At 45.9% G+C, this 16,722-nt stretch overlaps 1 protein-coding gene across 4 annotated transcripts in view; it reads right to left on the bottom strand.

Annotated features, from left to right (window-relative positions):
- Window positions 1-88: 88 nt before the first annotated feature.
- The window catches only part of nrip1b (nuclear receptor interacting protein 1b), a 40,677-nt gene continuing 24,043 nt past the window's right edge, over window positions 89-16,722 (bottom strand). For 3 of the 4 annotated variants that reach the window (XM_034891043.1, XM_034891044.1, XM_034891042.1), the window contains one exon: window positions 89-6,228. In XM_034891043.1, coding sequence (XP_034746934.1) covers window positions 2,129-5,779 — 3,651 coding nt within the window. In that variant the 5' untranslated portion in view covers window positions 5,780-6,228 and the 3' untranslated portion in view covers window positions 89-2,128. Of the gene's footprint in view, window positions 6,229-15,075; window positions 15,308-16,722 lie in introns of those variants that run through there. The other variant, XM_034891045.1, reaches the window with a different exon arrangement.

Below are 16,722 nucleotides of genomic sequence, written 5' to 3'. Positions count from 1 at the left end.
CCCCCCCCCCCCCCCCCTCCACTTCCACTATAGCCCCGAGCTCTTTCACGGAGCTCTGTTAACCAGTAACAGAAAAGAAAATCACAAAAATATTCAATGCACGTTTATTTTTCACACATCTTTAAATCAACTTGCTCGACGGCCTGTGGTTATTTAAGGACTGTTCATATTCTAAACAAACCGCTCTCTTTCTCTCTCTCTCTGTGATAAAAAAGACCTATTTTAAGACTTGACATTTTCCCCCATCACCGGTAGGGATACACAGGTAGTTCCCATGCGTCTGCATGCAACAGGCAGCAGTGAGGAGAGTCAGACATTATTACACAACACAGCGCAGGATAGATTATCATTTACCACATAGAGACACATGCAAAGAACAAACCAACCGAAAAAGATGGGCATAGCATCCTCTGCCTTTGTATGTACACTTGTACGCATATAATTCATATTTACATATCAGGGCATTAAAAACTAGGGTAATATCTTTTTCTTAAACATTACAAAATAGTCATCTTTCATACTGAAAGTACTATTTACACAAATATATTTAACCATTGTGAAAATGTATTAATAATCGAAGAGACATACTTCATAGGTATATGTATTAAAAAGATCACAAGACTAAATGGATAAAGCGGTGTGTGACATTAACTGAAGAGAATACCGTACAATCAAACTTAAAAAGGAGCTAGATACCAGATATCCCTCAAGACACCAACATGTCTTGGTGATTATTGGGGGGGGGGGGGGGGGGGGGGGGGGGGGGGGGAGTACATATTTCCAGCTGCTTTGAAAACAAAGATGTACCTGTGGTCTTCTCTTAATTATCATGCAATTCTTTTGACATTATATGAGTTGAGAGACTGCAAACAAAAATGAAACATGTCCATAAACCACAACAGTTAAGAAATTATGAAAAAATAAAAAATAAAAAAAATAATAAGAATCACAAACTGTCAAATTCTCAACAGATAACACTGACTTTTTTAAACTTTTTAATTACATGCCATTAAATTATCCTGAAGAGGACACCGAGGACTCAGCTTCGGCAGTGCAAACTGAAGGTGCTCCTTTATTTGAAGTGAAAAAATAAAAAAAAGCCATGTGCTTCACACTTTTTCTGTGTTGTGTGCATGAAGAAAAGTGGTGCGAGTTTACCCAGGATGTTAAGACACGTTTCTCACACACTGCAGCCTTTTAACTGTTGCTCTAGAAACCTGTTTACACACAGTTGCTCAACTGTACGCAGCCCGCACGCTGTTGACCCATCTGCTCTAAACGGCACAATCCGCAAACACGTCACCCTGAATTTGCACTGTCGAATATTACCTCTGAAAAGTTCAATCCAAATAAAAGCATAACTCAATGACTTGTGACTATTCAAACCTCCATTGATACACTCTCCCTCCATTGGTAGTTATCCCCCTCTCTGCATTGTGAGGAAAAGCAAGCCAAAGCATTCATCATGGTAGGATCCTCACTGAAGCTCTTGCAGTGTGAATATTGTTTTTCCAGGTCCTCCTTTGAATACATTTATCATGTACATTGTTGTAATAGACCGCCGTGTCTGCCCTAGAATTACTTTTTTTGGGAATCTTATCTAAAATTGATGGGACTCTGTCTATCTGAAAATGTTCTGATGGAGAAAATAAATAAATGTCCACTGAACTGAGCGCTAACATTTTCGGAGTCATCAATAATGAATGTTGCCTGAAATGTTCTTTCTAAATGTTTTATGGCAGGCAACAAAGGGGACATGGAATAGTGATATGTGTACAATTCAGATACAAATAATAAGTGTAAGACCAAATTGTAAAGGAGGACTTCATGGTTAACTGAATTAAATATGTAGTGCGTGATAATAACTGATGGGAAAGCTTACGTTTGTGACAGTTGTGTAGTTCTGGTTGAATCAGTCTGTTTTGTACCATTCCATGACCTCACTATTTAAAATTGAGAAACCAATGCAAGTATGCTTCTGAATATGAACTTGCTCTATTCCACAATAATAATAAAACAAATGATGCATTATTTGTCCCATCAAACCAATTTGGCAAGTCATAAAAAAAGGGGGGGCAAGTCAATGAATTTGATTCCACTTTGTATTTTTCAGTAGTTGATACAACTTCTACTCATACGAATGGCTCAGCCCCTGGCTCTCATGGCTGTGCTTGTCATTGTTTTTAGGTGATTGCGGGATGGAGCTCAGACTGTGTTCATAAGCATGCATGTCACTGATTGGCTCTTCTTTAACTCTGACCACAGACTGGGTTCCCTCTGCCTGCTCCCGCACCTCCTTTCTCAGCTGAATGCTGCCCTTCTGCAACATGTAATACAGGATGGGGTTGGATCGCGAGAGCCTCGGAGAGTCCAGGTTTGAGTCACAGCCCTCCTCCTCGTCATTCTCCTGGCTACTCCATCTCACAGGGCTCTCGGGCTCCTGTTTGACCAGAGTAGGGGGGTCCCGTTTTTGAGGGACTGGCCACGGAGCTGGGTGGCGACTCCAGGGGCTGCGGATAGGGCTGTCACTTGCAGGGGGGGTGGGCAGTAGTCTGAGATTACTCGGAAGCCCTGAGTTTAGGGAACCACGGGGTTGCCAGCCGGGCAGGTGGAGGAAGCTGTGATTATGGGCAGGCTGACTGAGAATGCTGCCGTTGGCCTTGCCATTGGCCTGCAGGACGGAAGGATTGGGCGTCCCCCGGGGCTGCTGGGACAGCTCCTTCAGGCAGTTGTCAGAGAGCAGCAGCTGCTTGAGCACATTGAAGCCCCGGCTCTCTCTGGTGAGGGTTTCACTTGGTGGGCTCCTTGGCGGAGCCTCCTCTTCCTTCACATTCCTAGGCCGTTCAGGCTCTTCCTGAACAGCAGAAGATGCAAAAATGTTCATGTCGCCACTGTCCACTGCTCTCGGAGAGCTGGTATTATGCAAACTGTCAGTCCGATCAGAACAGAGGCGTCTCTTCTTAGGACTTGGGCTCGGACACTCGCTCTGTTCCTCTTTAACCTGTCTGGGCTGGGACTCAGCCTGCATTGCAGAACTGGTATAGTAGGTAGCAGTCTGTTGTTTAAGCAGCTGGCTGAGGAGGCCATATTTTGCTATGACCTCCACAGGCTGGGGTTCTGTTTTTAAGTGCTGCTGAGACTCTGAGAGTGGGCTATTCTTCTCATAGCCACTATGTCTCTTTCTGCCACTCGAGTCTTCAGACATGGCTGAGGACTGACCCACCTCCTCTGTGAGCTCAGTTTTTACCTTTACATCCAATGGGGGCTCATTGGAGCTGTCACAGACAATGGAGGCACCGGGGCTCTTGTCATAGCACCCCCCTGCAACCTCCACACTCCTCCTGCCACTGCCACCAGGCTTGTCTTTGCGGCTGACTGTAGCATTAGCCGAGCCTGTTCCTAGGAGAAGCTGCAGCACGGTGCGCCTCTCCAGAAGGTTCTCAATCTGTGATGAAGGAGAGGCTTCCTTCTGACTGAAAGGTGTGCCACTGCCAGAGGGTCTGTCAGAGAGTGGAGTGGTGGTGGTCCTGTGGATTGGAGCATTGAGCCGTTCCAATAGGGCAAGGGGCCTACTGGCATCAAGCTCCTGACCCAGCCCTTTGCTAGATGGGGTGGGTGGGGAGGAAGACGCTGTGCCACACTGAGCCAGATTTTGTAAAAGTTTACTGGCACTGAAGGCAGGCTCTGAAGCCTTCTCAGCAGGGAAGGCTTTAGACTTACACAAATCCAAAGGGCTAGACTGGACATGGGGGGAGGAGTAGGAGTACGGGGACAGAGCACCACTGGGGTCACGACTAAGTGAGTAGAGGGGTTGAGTTGGGGCTACCGGTCTATTTATGGGGCTTTCTGTTCTGGTCTCCTCCCAGGGCACAAGTCCCTTTGGTTGTTCTCGAGACATAGTGGCCATAGTTATATCAAGTGGCAAATCCTGGTTACCTATGCTTTTATTAACCATCTCATTATTTCTGCGCTCAAGGAGTAGCTGCATAAGTGTGACCTTAGAGTGGGATTTTCGGTCGGGGCTCACTTCAGGTTCCTTGTTCTTGCACACATTTGATCCTGATGGCTCTGGCTTCCACTTTTTTAGTAAAGATTCTGTTAGTTTGTCCAGGGAGGAGGTAGAGATAGAGGAGGAGGAAGAAGTAGAAATAGCAGTGGAAACAGAGGAGACAACAGTAGAGCTTGGTGAAAAGGCGGTGGTGGTGTAGGGTTGAGCAGAAGCTTGAGGAGAGAACGCAACTGGGGTGGAGGAAAACACTGTGGTGGAAGAAGACAGGGTAGAGGTAGAAGAGGAGAAAGAGGAAAAGGAGGAAGAGGGGGTGGAAGTTTTGGGCAATGTGTATTGTGTACTGGCCCGGCTTCTCATTGAGAGATCAATGGGGGAGCAACTCCAGTAGGAACTCTCTGCATCACTGCTGTCCTTGGCCAGACCCCTCTCCTGGATGGAGCACTCGCTGTCTGACGTGACTGAAGAGGAGCCGCTTGGCGGCAGAATGCCACAGCTGTCCTCCAGGTGCCCATTCTTGGTTAACTGCTTCTGGTTGTTGTGGTTGTTGAGTAGCAGCAGCAGCAAGCTGCTGCATGTCTGGGGGGGACGGGTTGGACGTGAGTCAACGCCTCGCTTCTCCCTAGGAGCTTGGCTGTGAGTGGGGTTTGGAGCATGTGGGGGAGTGGGAGGGGAGCTTTGGCTGTGGCCACGCAGCAGAGAGGGGCTCTGTGGACTGGATAGGGCTGTCCGAGGGAGTGTTGTTGTTACTGTGGTTGTTGTTGTCATTCCATTTTGGGTTGTTAAGGAGCTTAGTGTGTCTGTGGCTCCAGGAAGACTCCCTCCCACACTAGGTGGCCTTTTGTCCGGACCATTCTGCTGGTTTGCCATGGCAGCCAGTCTCTCGCTGGCAGATCTCCCGGAGAGCTGGGCTTTGAGTGCATGCTCTCTGGAGTACTGCTGGAGATGGGCTTCACTGGACAGCAGCAGGGCCAGTTGACTGCAGGCCACACTGGGCTTGGGTGAAGGTGAAGGTGCTGGACTAGAACGGATTTTCACCATGTTGGCCACCGCCTTCAGACGCTCAGCACAGGACACTGACTCAGCTGTAGCAGGGGCAGTGGGAGGCGTTGCACTGTGTGCTGACCGAGGGGATTCTGGGGGTCTGTCCTGACTCTGTCCCCGGCGACTGTACGGTGTGTTGCTATGATTTTGGAGCTTGCTCTTCCTCATTAGGCCCTTTAAACGGCTCGAGGCTGTCCCGTATACAGGAAGTGGCTCTTTGTCCGCAGGTGGTGCCTTGGAGGGAGAGGAACACTCACTGGGGGGTTTATTAGAGTGCTGAGACATCGCCACACTCTGAAGCCGTGAGCTGAATGACTGAAGCAGGGAAGCCAACAGAGTACTCTCCCCAGCATGAGGAGATCCCTCTAGAGCTCCATTTTGCAGGCCTCCCCCTTGGCCATTCAGCTCCATTGGGGGGGAACTCATCCGCTGGTTCCCTGGATCATTCCAGGCTCCAGAGCGCAGTAGGCGGGCCTTCTTCAGGTGCTGCGAAGAACCTAGTGTAGGCCCGTTGGTTCCACCCTTAGGTGCTGTGGGACCATGGTTGGGCAGTTGGAAAGGCCCGCACACCTTGTCAGCCTGCTCCTGGTTGCTGTGGGCAGCCTCAGACCTCCCGCTTGCCGTGGCCCCGGGCCCGGCTACCACTGGATGCATCAGTAAACCTTCCAGATAAGTTAGAACAGCTGAATCCTTGTGTGTCTCAGGGCCAGGCTCCTCCCCATGAGTCATGTTCAATACTAGGATCCCCTCGTATGGTTCAGCACTACTACTGGGAAACAAATGTCCACTACGTCATCTGGTTGACAATGGCATGCACTTCCTAAATACCAAAAAGAAGGCAGGCAATTGCCCGGAGTGAGGGGGCCGAAGGATGCACAGACCAGATATAAATCCTTTCTGTAGTGGGCAGTCAGCACTGTGGCGAAACTGCAACCATGGTTGGAGGCAATCTGGGGCGGGTGGGCCTCCCAGGCATTGTTATATGCCTTTAAAGACTGTAGGATCCCAGAAAGCCAAGCTCTAGGCTTATGTGAGTAGCGAGCGAGGAGTCAGCGGGATTTCACCACAAAGATGTTGACACATTCCGTGGCTGTGGATGTTTGGGATGGCTGTCCTAAGGCCTGGCTGTGGTTCGGTCAGTGGCGCCTTCTCAGCTTTGCAGATCTCACATTGGGGACCTATGGGAGTGAGAGAGAAAAGAGGCAGGGAGAGATGGTTGGGTGGAGAAAAAGAGGAGAAAAGGGAGAAACTGTGTGAGAAGCAGGGATTTGCACAGCACTAGATCACATTCATTTCACCACCTTGTCTGCCATCTCTGTTACTTAGCAACATTTCAGACTGACTGCACACGGCTCCTTCTCCTCTCTGCACTCTCCCCTCACAGCCTCCGAACAGACGACAAATGTAGATTAGGCCTGATTAGATCCAAATTGAAAATTCAAGCCCACTACCTTGAAAACATTCAGGTCTTGAGCTGTAAGCCCCTCGCAGCGATGTCTTTCAAAAGTGAAGGGCCTTGTGAGAGCTGTGAATAATTTCTTATGCAGCTTGTCATTTCAGTGGATTATCCCCCCCTACCACCTCCTGCTCCTTATGCACTTGAACAGCGTTTCACACGATGAAACCCTCGGTCTACACAAAGCAGGAGCCACCCACCCACTCACTCACCCACATGCACACAAGTATGCATTTACGCATTCATGCCTAGACACAAGCCTGAAGACATACATACATGTGCATACACACTCACCACTGCATTGTGTTCATTAACACTTGGCCAGTGTAAACTCTTTAACCTGTATTGTTTTTAAATCAGAGACTAGGGCTGCATCTAACGATTATTTTCATTGTCAATGTCTGTTAATCTGTCGATTATTTCCTTGATTGACTAGTTATTTGGTATTTATAAGGTCAGAATGTGGTGAAAAATATTGATTAGTGTTTCCCAAAGCCCAAGATGACGTCCTCAAGTGTCTATATTTGTCCACAACTCAAAGATATTCAGTTGACTGTCACAAAGGAGAGAAGGAACTAGAAATTACTCACATTCAAGAAGGTGGAATCATATAATTTTTTAATAAAAAGAAATGACTCAAACCGATTAATCGATTATTACAATAGTTGAAGAATAATTTAATTGTCCATAAATGATCAATTATTTGATTATTCTTTGCAGCTCTTTAAAGACAAGAGAAAAACACAAACTGATTCAATGTGATGGGAGTCGTGTTTACAGGACAACAGCCAGTCACACCAAGGATATAGCTAGCGTTTTTGTTTTTGTATGTGTGTGTGTGTGTGTGTGTATTGAAAGGTAGGGGTGGCTTAAGGATCAGGTGCACCTGTCACACCAGACCACTGTCAGGAGGGCAGAGTTGGTGACCTGGGGTGAGCACAGTGCCAGTTGCCATGACAGTGTCAGCGGCGCTGCCCTGAGAGACCTCTGCTCTGAACCCTGTCAGAGTGGTTTCCGTGGATACGGGACACCTCAGACAGTCCTGGCCGCATCCCATAAAGGTTAATTAATACAGAGCTTCCACCTCGCCTCAGCTGCAGCCCGTGTCCTTTCCCGATGCCATCCTCACCTTTGGTGTCCGCTGAGTGGACCAACATTGCAGGTCACACGGCAAGACAGCTGCCCTTGATTATGACGAAAAGGCCATGGCAACCCTTGCCGCCACTAGCCTAAATACTTCACAGAGAGCTGTAGCAAGGGCCAAAAACAACAAGGCAGCAGGCTTCTAATCAGGCTCCAATCCATTGCCGCGGCCAAGGTCCACAGGTTGTCATGACAGTAAGGGCAACGAGGTGGCACGTTCAATGCCGCCTTGAAATTAACTGGGATTAGAAACTGGATTGCAGTTGATTAGAGCGCAATTCCATCCATGTAGCCGTAGGAAAACAATCAGGTTGGGACTTTCAAGACGGTGAGGCATTGTATAGAATATAATCGTTTTACTGAGATTGGGCTATTAGCGTCAATTACACTTCAAGGCCATTTTTAAGCTGATGACCTAAATCTGACGACAACAAAAGCCAACCTGGTCATACTGGGCCATCTGACGTCTGCTGTCATGCTAATCTTAGATGCCCAGGATTAGGGCTATTTTCCCGCCAGTGAGCTTAGCGCAATTATAATAGAATGCCCCGTAACACCTTGTGTGATCAGCACAGTAAACACGTAGACGTTGGGGGGGGGAGAAAATGTATGGTAAAGAAACACTGACACAGGTTTCAACATGGGGAATTCTGCTGCTCTCTGCTGCTGGCAGTGAACCTTTGGAATTACTGTTGACCTTGTCTATGTTTTTGCCCAAAGAAACTTCAACACAGAGCAGACAAGGCAGCACAGGGACACGATGACACAGCACTATATACACGTTTATATACAACAGAGCTACTGCATTCGCTATCTCACATTAAGTACAAATAGCTCTTTAAGCAAAGTCGACACCTTGGGCTCTTAAGAGACATGTAATGACAAAGCCGGTGTCAAAAAAAGCCCAGCTACAGCAAGGGCAAGAAAAAATATGTCCTCCTCAGTGACAGAGCTCCGTTAACAAATAAATGACCTTAATATAGGGAAAGCTGTCCTCTGTACTGAGCCCCTAAAGCATGTAGCCCTCCTCCTTTCCTCTTGCAGAATGTGTGATGTGTGCATTACTATTACATTATCTCCCCTAGTGCATACATTGAAAATGACCTTACACATCTGTTAACATGTCATCTCATTGGTGGTGGCACCCAAAAAGCCTGACCCCCCCGCCCCGTGGGACACCACAGCACCATTGCGCTGCTCTACGCTTTCTGTGGCGATTATCCATTATCCTTGACAATGTCAGCCAATGACAGAGCAGGCACCATTCTAAAGTGATTTTTACCCCTGCAGTCGGCCACGTACATGTGAGAGGGAGGGCAAGTGATGGGGGGGAAGTGAAAGCTTCATCACCCCCCTTGGCTGACCGGCGCTTCATCTATTTCTCTCTCTGCTTCGCTCCTCCTGTACTTAAAGATACACTAGGAACAGGAGAGGTCACTGCACTCTCAGCCACTGCCGAAGTTACACAGATATACCTTCGGAAACAACTACGCACATCAGTCGGTTTTATCTGATAGGTCGGCTTATATACCTTTCAGTGACAGTTCAACCTCGTTGTCGGTCCAAGCCAAATCCCTGCTCTCTTTCTTTTCACCACTGTTGTTCTTTCCCCGAAGTTTTTTGTCACAGGCATTAACACATTTGCTGTTAAAACAACCTTTTTTGTCTTAAAAAAGTGACTTCCTGAATGACCTCCATTGTCTGGAATGGTAATCCATTTAAGCCATTTAAAATGTATGAGACCAAACAAAATAATTAAAAAAGGGGAAGAGCCAAAGGAGCGGCAGTTAAAGTCAAGGTCAGTCATTCCGCCAAGGCTTTTTCCACTTGATGCAACAGCTGGTGTCCATGCGAAGCTCTGGGCGTTAATGAAAAGTGACAATGCTGCCCAAGCCGTGTGTATTACTAATGTCTGACACCAGCCTGGCAGATGTGTTCTTCTCTGCATTTAAGGGGAGTCAAGGTTAAAGGAATTTAAAAATGAGAGGCGCTGCCTAAACATTATTATATCATGTAATCTGTAGCCCAGCTCTGCTGCACATACTCAACGGGGGTAGCTCACTTACACATGCGGCGTGGCCGCTATTTGTAAATTCAATATGGCCTGACATGATTAAATAAGACAAAACATAAGCTACCTGACCAAACGCGGTTATTCCAAGCCTTCCACAAGTGAACGAGTGCACCAGAGCAAAGTTGAATTAAAAGCTCTTGCTCACCTTGAGAGAGGTAAACAAGAGAGTAACATGCTCCCGAACAGCAGGAGAGCTAGAGAGAAAATGTTCTTTGCAGATAAGTCAATCAGGACAAAATAACAATGAAATGCAATATGCCGACACATGTACGCCCACACAATGAGAACTGGGGCACTCTGACCCACTTCTAAGGATGCATTGACCAAACAAGTCATGCATAGCACACATGCCTCCGTGTGCACACACAGAAACCACGTGCATGTACCCCACCTAATGGAAATGTCATACATGAATGCGGGAAAAAGTTAGACCTCTTGTGTTAAGTAGCACAGGCAATCCATTGGGGACAAATCATCCTACTCAGAGCACTTGAATGTGAGGAAGAGTGTCTGATGACTGAATGCTAACGTTTTAGACGTGGACGAAATAGGCCATGCATCTGGCCTTGGATGAGGAGTGCGGGGGAGGATTTTAACTTCATCTGTACTCATCAGTACAAAGAGTTCTTGGGGTTGAGAGAGAGAGAGAGAGAGAGAGAGAGAGAGAGAGAGAGAGAGAGAGAGAGAGAAAGAGAGAGAGAGAGAGAGAGAGAGAGCGAGCGCGCATGGAGGAATTCATGCACACTGATGAGTCATCTAAGCGGTTCAGGGACCAGCTGACTGGCAGAAGACCCAAGCAAAGTAGCCAGTGCAATGATAATATCACTGCACTGTATCAGAGACATGGACAGTCTTTTCCCCAAACCTTACATGCCCAGGCGTGCATGGATGTACAAAAATGTTTGTGTCCCTAGTAAATATTTGTGTGCCATTTGGAAGACCCACCCAAGGGCCATTTCCTGAGTGGCTGAGAATTAGTGCATCAATTAAAACACACACACACACACTTTCTTAATGAGCCGTGGCCTTCATCAATCTATACCTTGTTCATTTCTATTGGGCTCTGAGGTAATCTTCAGCTTATATCGCCTGTCTAAAATGGTGCTCATTTCCCTCTCCATTTTCCATTTGTATACACTAGTGCTGGAAATAGGAACAGATGATTGCCCCATGGCCGGCACGCCAAAAGGCAGAGCTAGGCTCTTGAAACAGACTGCAGTGGTGATGTCTGAGGGAAATGGGCCACTTTGCAATTGAGATCAAATGTCCCACTGTCAGGCTGCCCTGAAAGCTGGATAAAACCAGCTAAACAACATCAGCTTTAAATGAATCATTTCCATAATATCCTTGGCATCAGACCTGAGAAGGCTATATTGCAATGAGTCAGCAAGATGGCTGCCTTTATTGGGTTAAAAGAGAACTGCTTTCCCTCTTTTAACGAAGTAATTTGGGATGGTTTGGAGTAATATAGTGTGTGACAGAGGTCTAAGTGACAAGAAAAGAAGAATCTCTGCTTCCATTTTTCCTTTCATAATGCTCCCCTTGACCTACTTTCTATTTTTTAAATCATCCTAATGCTTGCTCTGAGTGAGGTTGGAGAACAATATTACAGGGTACAATGGGTTATGAAGGGACATTCCATTAGAATCATTAAAAACACTACTTGTATTTTACTTAAAGGAACACGCCACTGTTTGTTGAAATAGGGCTTGTCACCGTCTCCCCTAGCTATAGACAGGTGGGCCAACGCATTTTTTGTCTTAGTGCATGCATTGTTTCAGTCTGGTGCAACACCGGCAGCGCCGCCGCTAGTTAGCTTAGCATAGTGAATGGAATCCTACGTTGCTGGTTAGCATGTTGTGAGTAAAAGTGAATCAACAAAAAACCACAACAACCTAATAATTACTTCTTGTGGCCTGCGTATTCACAACAAGTACAAATTGAAATGCATATTAAGACGAGACAATTTCCAAGGCAGATATTGAATGTGACTATATACAGACCAATTGCAGGTGCAACCAACAACAACAGTCTCATGATTTAATTTGGCATTGGGGTTGATAACCAAACCCACCAGGGCTGTACAATGAATGGCAATTTAATCAAAATCACAATGTGAACAAGTGCATTATCCAAATCGTAGGGTGGGCGCAATATTTGGTAAAGGCAAAATATGTGCCAAACCATACTAAGTATTGTGGCGCTGCAACGACGTCCCTGCCTACAAATCCTATCAAAAAATCTTTGATACAGCTACTTCCAAAAAAAAGAAGAAAAAAAGAAAGAAAATCACACTTGGCTTCTCCAGTATCGTGAACCAAATCGCAATCACAATATCAGTCCAAATAATCGCAATTAGACATTTCCCTAATATTGTGCAGCCCTTGGTTGCTTTAAACACAAGTTGGCAATCCAGTGACGGTGTCACTGCTCATATGTCAGCTGGACCTTACCCTCTAACTTTAAGAGCAACAGTGTTAGGAAACAAAATGAGTATCTGCTGCTGACCATACGTCCCCACAATGCAAGGGTTTCGATAACGGATAAAACAAGCGACTTCATGCTTGCCATCCTGCCACCCCAAACGGCCGTGCACCACCCTGCTTCCTGTTGTTACACAACCTGGAGAAGACCCAAGTGTCAGCTCTAGATTGGCAACCTTAGCTATTACATTAATTAATTAACGTTTCAAGCCTCATAGGATTCCTTTTCAAGCTAAAGCACGGGACAAAACATATTTCCACCTGTTATTATAATGGATACTACCTCCATCACTGCTCATAGGGCAAAGCGGTTTGCTGCTGCATTGTCGAAAACACATATTCCCAAAATCTTGTTTATTGTTTTTTAAAGCAGGTGTACTAGAGAAGAGTTTAACTACACTACTGTCTGCTTTCATGGAGCCAAGCTTTATTATAAATTTGCATGATATTTCAGTTAACCAGCAGACAACAGCTTAAGCATAGCACACACTTATACGTGCTAGTATTTGCTAGCTAGCTGTTACCTTGTGGGATATAGCTTGAATGACATTACCATTTAAAGTAGTTCAGTTTTAACCCTTTGTTTGCACTCAGCTCACATTGTTGGCTCAAATTCTCAAAGTATCTAAGTATCTTTCCCCATAGTATTTGACAAAGTACTGGATCTATTTGGCTAATTGATGCATTATGTCTTCTTATGATATGGTAAATGCAACCTGAGAAAATGCGACCCCCTATATTTCCATTTTAATCCCGTTATTTCTCTTGAATTCCTGTTTATTCCCACCTCAAATACTCCCGGTATTTTGCAACCCTGTTCCACCTAGACAACTTTAAATGTTCCACGGGCCAAATTAAGACACATTTGGTTGTGAATATTTTAATATATGCTGTTAATAAACACTCACTACTTTTTGGCCAATGTTACAAAAAGGTGACACGACTTTGCAGTTCATAAACCCAACTAAACCTCATCAGAGTTATTGGCAGGAAGAAAAAAAAAAACTTGGGAGAGAACCTGTTACATTACTGCAAACAGAAGTATAAAGCTTTACCACAGCCATAAACACTCTAAGACACTTTACTGCTTATCGAACAGAGTATGAGTCAGCTCTGCTGCTGCTGACTACTGCATATAGTCCAGTATTTCAAAAGTAACTGTCCAACCCAAAAACACTTGAATATAAATCCTAATAATAGACAGTTGAAAAGCTTCATTTAAAACCCACACCACAAGAATCTAGCATGATATAAGAATAGCCTTTGCCATTTCCATCTCTACAAGACAATGGGATAACTGACCCTATTAATACTGTGGGGTTTTTGCAGTGGAAATTCAAAAATACTGCCAATATAAAGGGTTATCTTCATATCATACTTTTCCTGGCTCTGGAGTTCCATATGAAAAAAAATGCAAGAATGAGTGGAAGAATGTATGTAAATGCATAGATAGAACACAGTTTTCTTCAAGGAGTAAGTACAGCGGGAAGTTAAGGTGTGAGACGTTTCAACAAACTCCCTATTTATTGTGGGAAAAGTCCTGTTTTTGATGTTTGCCAAGATCACCAACTGAAGTAGAGATAAATCCATATCTTATAGACATTAGGGCAGGACCCACTTTATTTGGCTTGACCTCCTTACATTTAAGCCACCCCCTCACAAGTAAGTGTTAAAAGCTAACACAAAGGGGTCGGCACTACCTACTAAATACAGCATGGTCACTAGAGCGCTACAGTAGGAAAGATGTGAGGCCTGTCTGAGCTGCTCTTTGTCTGTCCAGTATTTGTGGACGAGCTGCCCTGGTCAGAAAGTCAAAGATTTATAAAATATGACCTTAGACATAAATGAGGTTTATCCCAGATCCTTACATAGCCATCTCCCTGGATAATCAAAACCAAGGACAGAAAAATACTAGTCAAATAAAACTACTTTTTGGCAGCCAAATTCATGTTGTTTGCTCAGCTGGTGATTACTATACTGAAATATGTAAATAAATAACCTGCTTCTGAATTTAAACTTGATCCGTTTGATACAGGTAGAATAGATTAAGACTGTGCTTAATCAACTTTCAACGGTCACATTCTGTCGGTAAATGGAGGGTTCAGGATTTGGGTCAGGCCTGGGAGACAAGCAGGGAATATAAAAATCCTTGCAGTGGCCACTCACTATTGACCATGCCTTGTGCGCAACTGACAAGCTGAACTGATCAGGGTAATTGCCTTTGAATTTAAATTTTCACAGTGTAAGGCCTGTTCAGGGCCGGGGTAGTAAAAAAGAAACTGTCTAATTTGGTTCAGTCCCCCAATGATAAAGGTAGAGGGGCATTTGAGCAGAAGTATTGTATCTGAGTTTGTGGATCTCAATTCTGGTTGCCATTACTCAAACTACTGCTTGGTTTTAAACTAAGCAGAGGTTAATTGCAATGAATTGCCTTCATCTGGCAGCCCAGGTGTTATTAGTCCCTGATTGACTAGCCAGAGTGAAAACCAGCAGGGTTCAGGAGCCTAAACACCATCATTAAACCCATCTTTTTTTATTTTTTTTATTTAGAACAATTGAATTTTGCTCAACTTTTGTTGCCTTGAAATTGATCAGGGTGCCTTTGCAAGAGAAACACCAACTGTCAGCCTAGATTAAACCAGACAGAGAGACACAGACAAGGCCAGCACCTAACTGCAACCCGCCTATTATTCCTCTGTAATGAAGAGGGAGACGGAGGGGACAGAGCAAACTATCCTGTGAATGTAGTAAAAAGTTCCCAACAGAGTACCAAAAAAGAAAAAAAAAAACTCATCACTAAGCCAAATGCTAACACACCGATTCTGCTGTGGATGGGAGGCAAACGCACACACACATCATGCTCCCATACCTTGTCATCCTTAGCTGTGGAGGCTGATACAGGTAAAGTGCAGTAATCAATTTGCTCTACTGGCAGGAGTTCTCCTTTAGAATACTAATCAGGCCTCCAGCCCTCCCCTCTTCCCTCCTTCTTGCCATCCCTCTGCCACCGCCACCGCCGCCCTCTGCCTTTCTCCTTCCTCATTCACCTTTCTCATGACTTGACACCCCCCCCACCCGTGCCCCAGACCTGACCAAATGCTGAAGGAGGGCGGGCTGTCTTCTGCACAGATAACTGCTGCCACTAATCAAGCCTACGTGCACCGGGCCGTGGGATTAAAAGAGCTTGCACAGCTTGACTCAGGCACTGAATGGTGTTAGTGCGCACACACACACACACACACACACACAAGGCCAAAATAAAAACCTATAAGGAAGCCAACAGCGTCTCGTCCTAGAAATACACACACACACACACACACACACACACACACACACACACACAAGCCTCAGACGAGCAAACAACACAACAAGGTCAACTTAAAAGCTGATGTTATGTGAACATTCTTGGGCTATAAAAGAACACACACAAGAAGATTAGATCTAAATTTACTCCGCCAGTCAAAACGGGACTGAGCCACCCATATCTATCTTTCAGAACACATGTCACGCAGGGAGCCGCGGTGTTGTGCGCATCTAAAGCGAGAAAAAGGAACAAACTCGACGGTGAATTGACAGGGCCTTAATTCCCGTTCGTTTTTCATTTGGAGAGATGGCTTACAAGGGGGGGGGGGGGTCTCTACACCATATCAAACACATACCGGAGTTGCCTGGAGGCTGTAACAAAGCGTCCTTAATATTACATTGCGCACACATAAATACACAGACACACACACACACCATATCCAGGCAATAGCGGTGTGGGTGTGGGTGTGATGAGGAGGGAGAGAGGGAGGGAGAGGGAGAGGGAGAGTGAGAGAGAGAGAGAGACAACGCTACACTATGCATCAGCAGGGATATTTCATTATGTACATAACGAGTGCCATTAATCGCTCTTAACAAGAGGACACAACCTCACCTTGGCAGTCTCACACACACACACAGCATGAAGGTGGAGGAGTGGGTGAGGGTGAGGGGGGTCTTGGAGGGGCATGGAAATATCTACAGTGCGCAACAGAAATTAAAATTCACCACACTTTCAAGGATCCGCCGCCTACTTTTGACCGACCACATCGCAGCCCTGGGGGTGTGTGAAGGCAAGTCAGCAGTCATATAGTCGCGATCTGAGAGAAAAAACGTGTAAAAAAAAAGTTTTAAAAAAGCTACGAAACAAAAAGGAGGAGAAGAGCAGGGGGAGCAGGGGGAAGAGAGGAAATAAATATATAAATAAAAGTAAGGGGAAAAATGCCGCAGTGGCGGTTGCCAGCGGGGGCTCGTGACCTTGACATACTGACACTGGTGGAGGAAGGAGGGGTGGATGGGTTCTGTCATGTGACACTCTTGTCATTCGCCTGATCACCCGCCCGCACGGCCACCTGGCATACCCCCCCCAAATCTCACCAACCTTGGTGCGACCTCATCCTCGGCTGACCTGACACTGCCCCGCACCCTCCCCCTCTTCCACCTGTGCCCACTGCCCCGCACCCTCCCCAACTCTGCAGTCCTAGCACCCTATCTG

This window comes from Etheostoma cragini, chromosome 13 (genome assembly GCF_013103735.1).
Source record: "Etheostoma cragini isolate CJK2018 chromosome 13, CSU_Ecrag_1.0, whole genome shotgun sequence".
Classification (NCBI taxonomy): domain Eukaryota; kingdom Metazoa; phylum Chordata; class Actinopteri; order Perciformes; family Percidae; genus Etheostoma; species Etheostoma cragini.
This window is presented reverse-complemented; position numbering and strand designations above follow the sequence as displayed.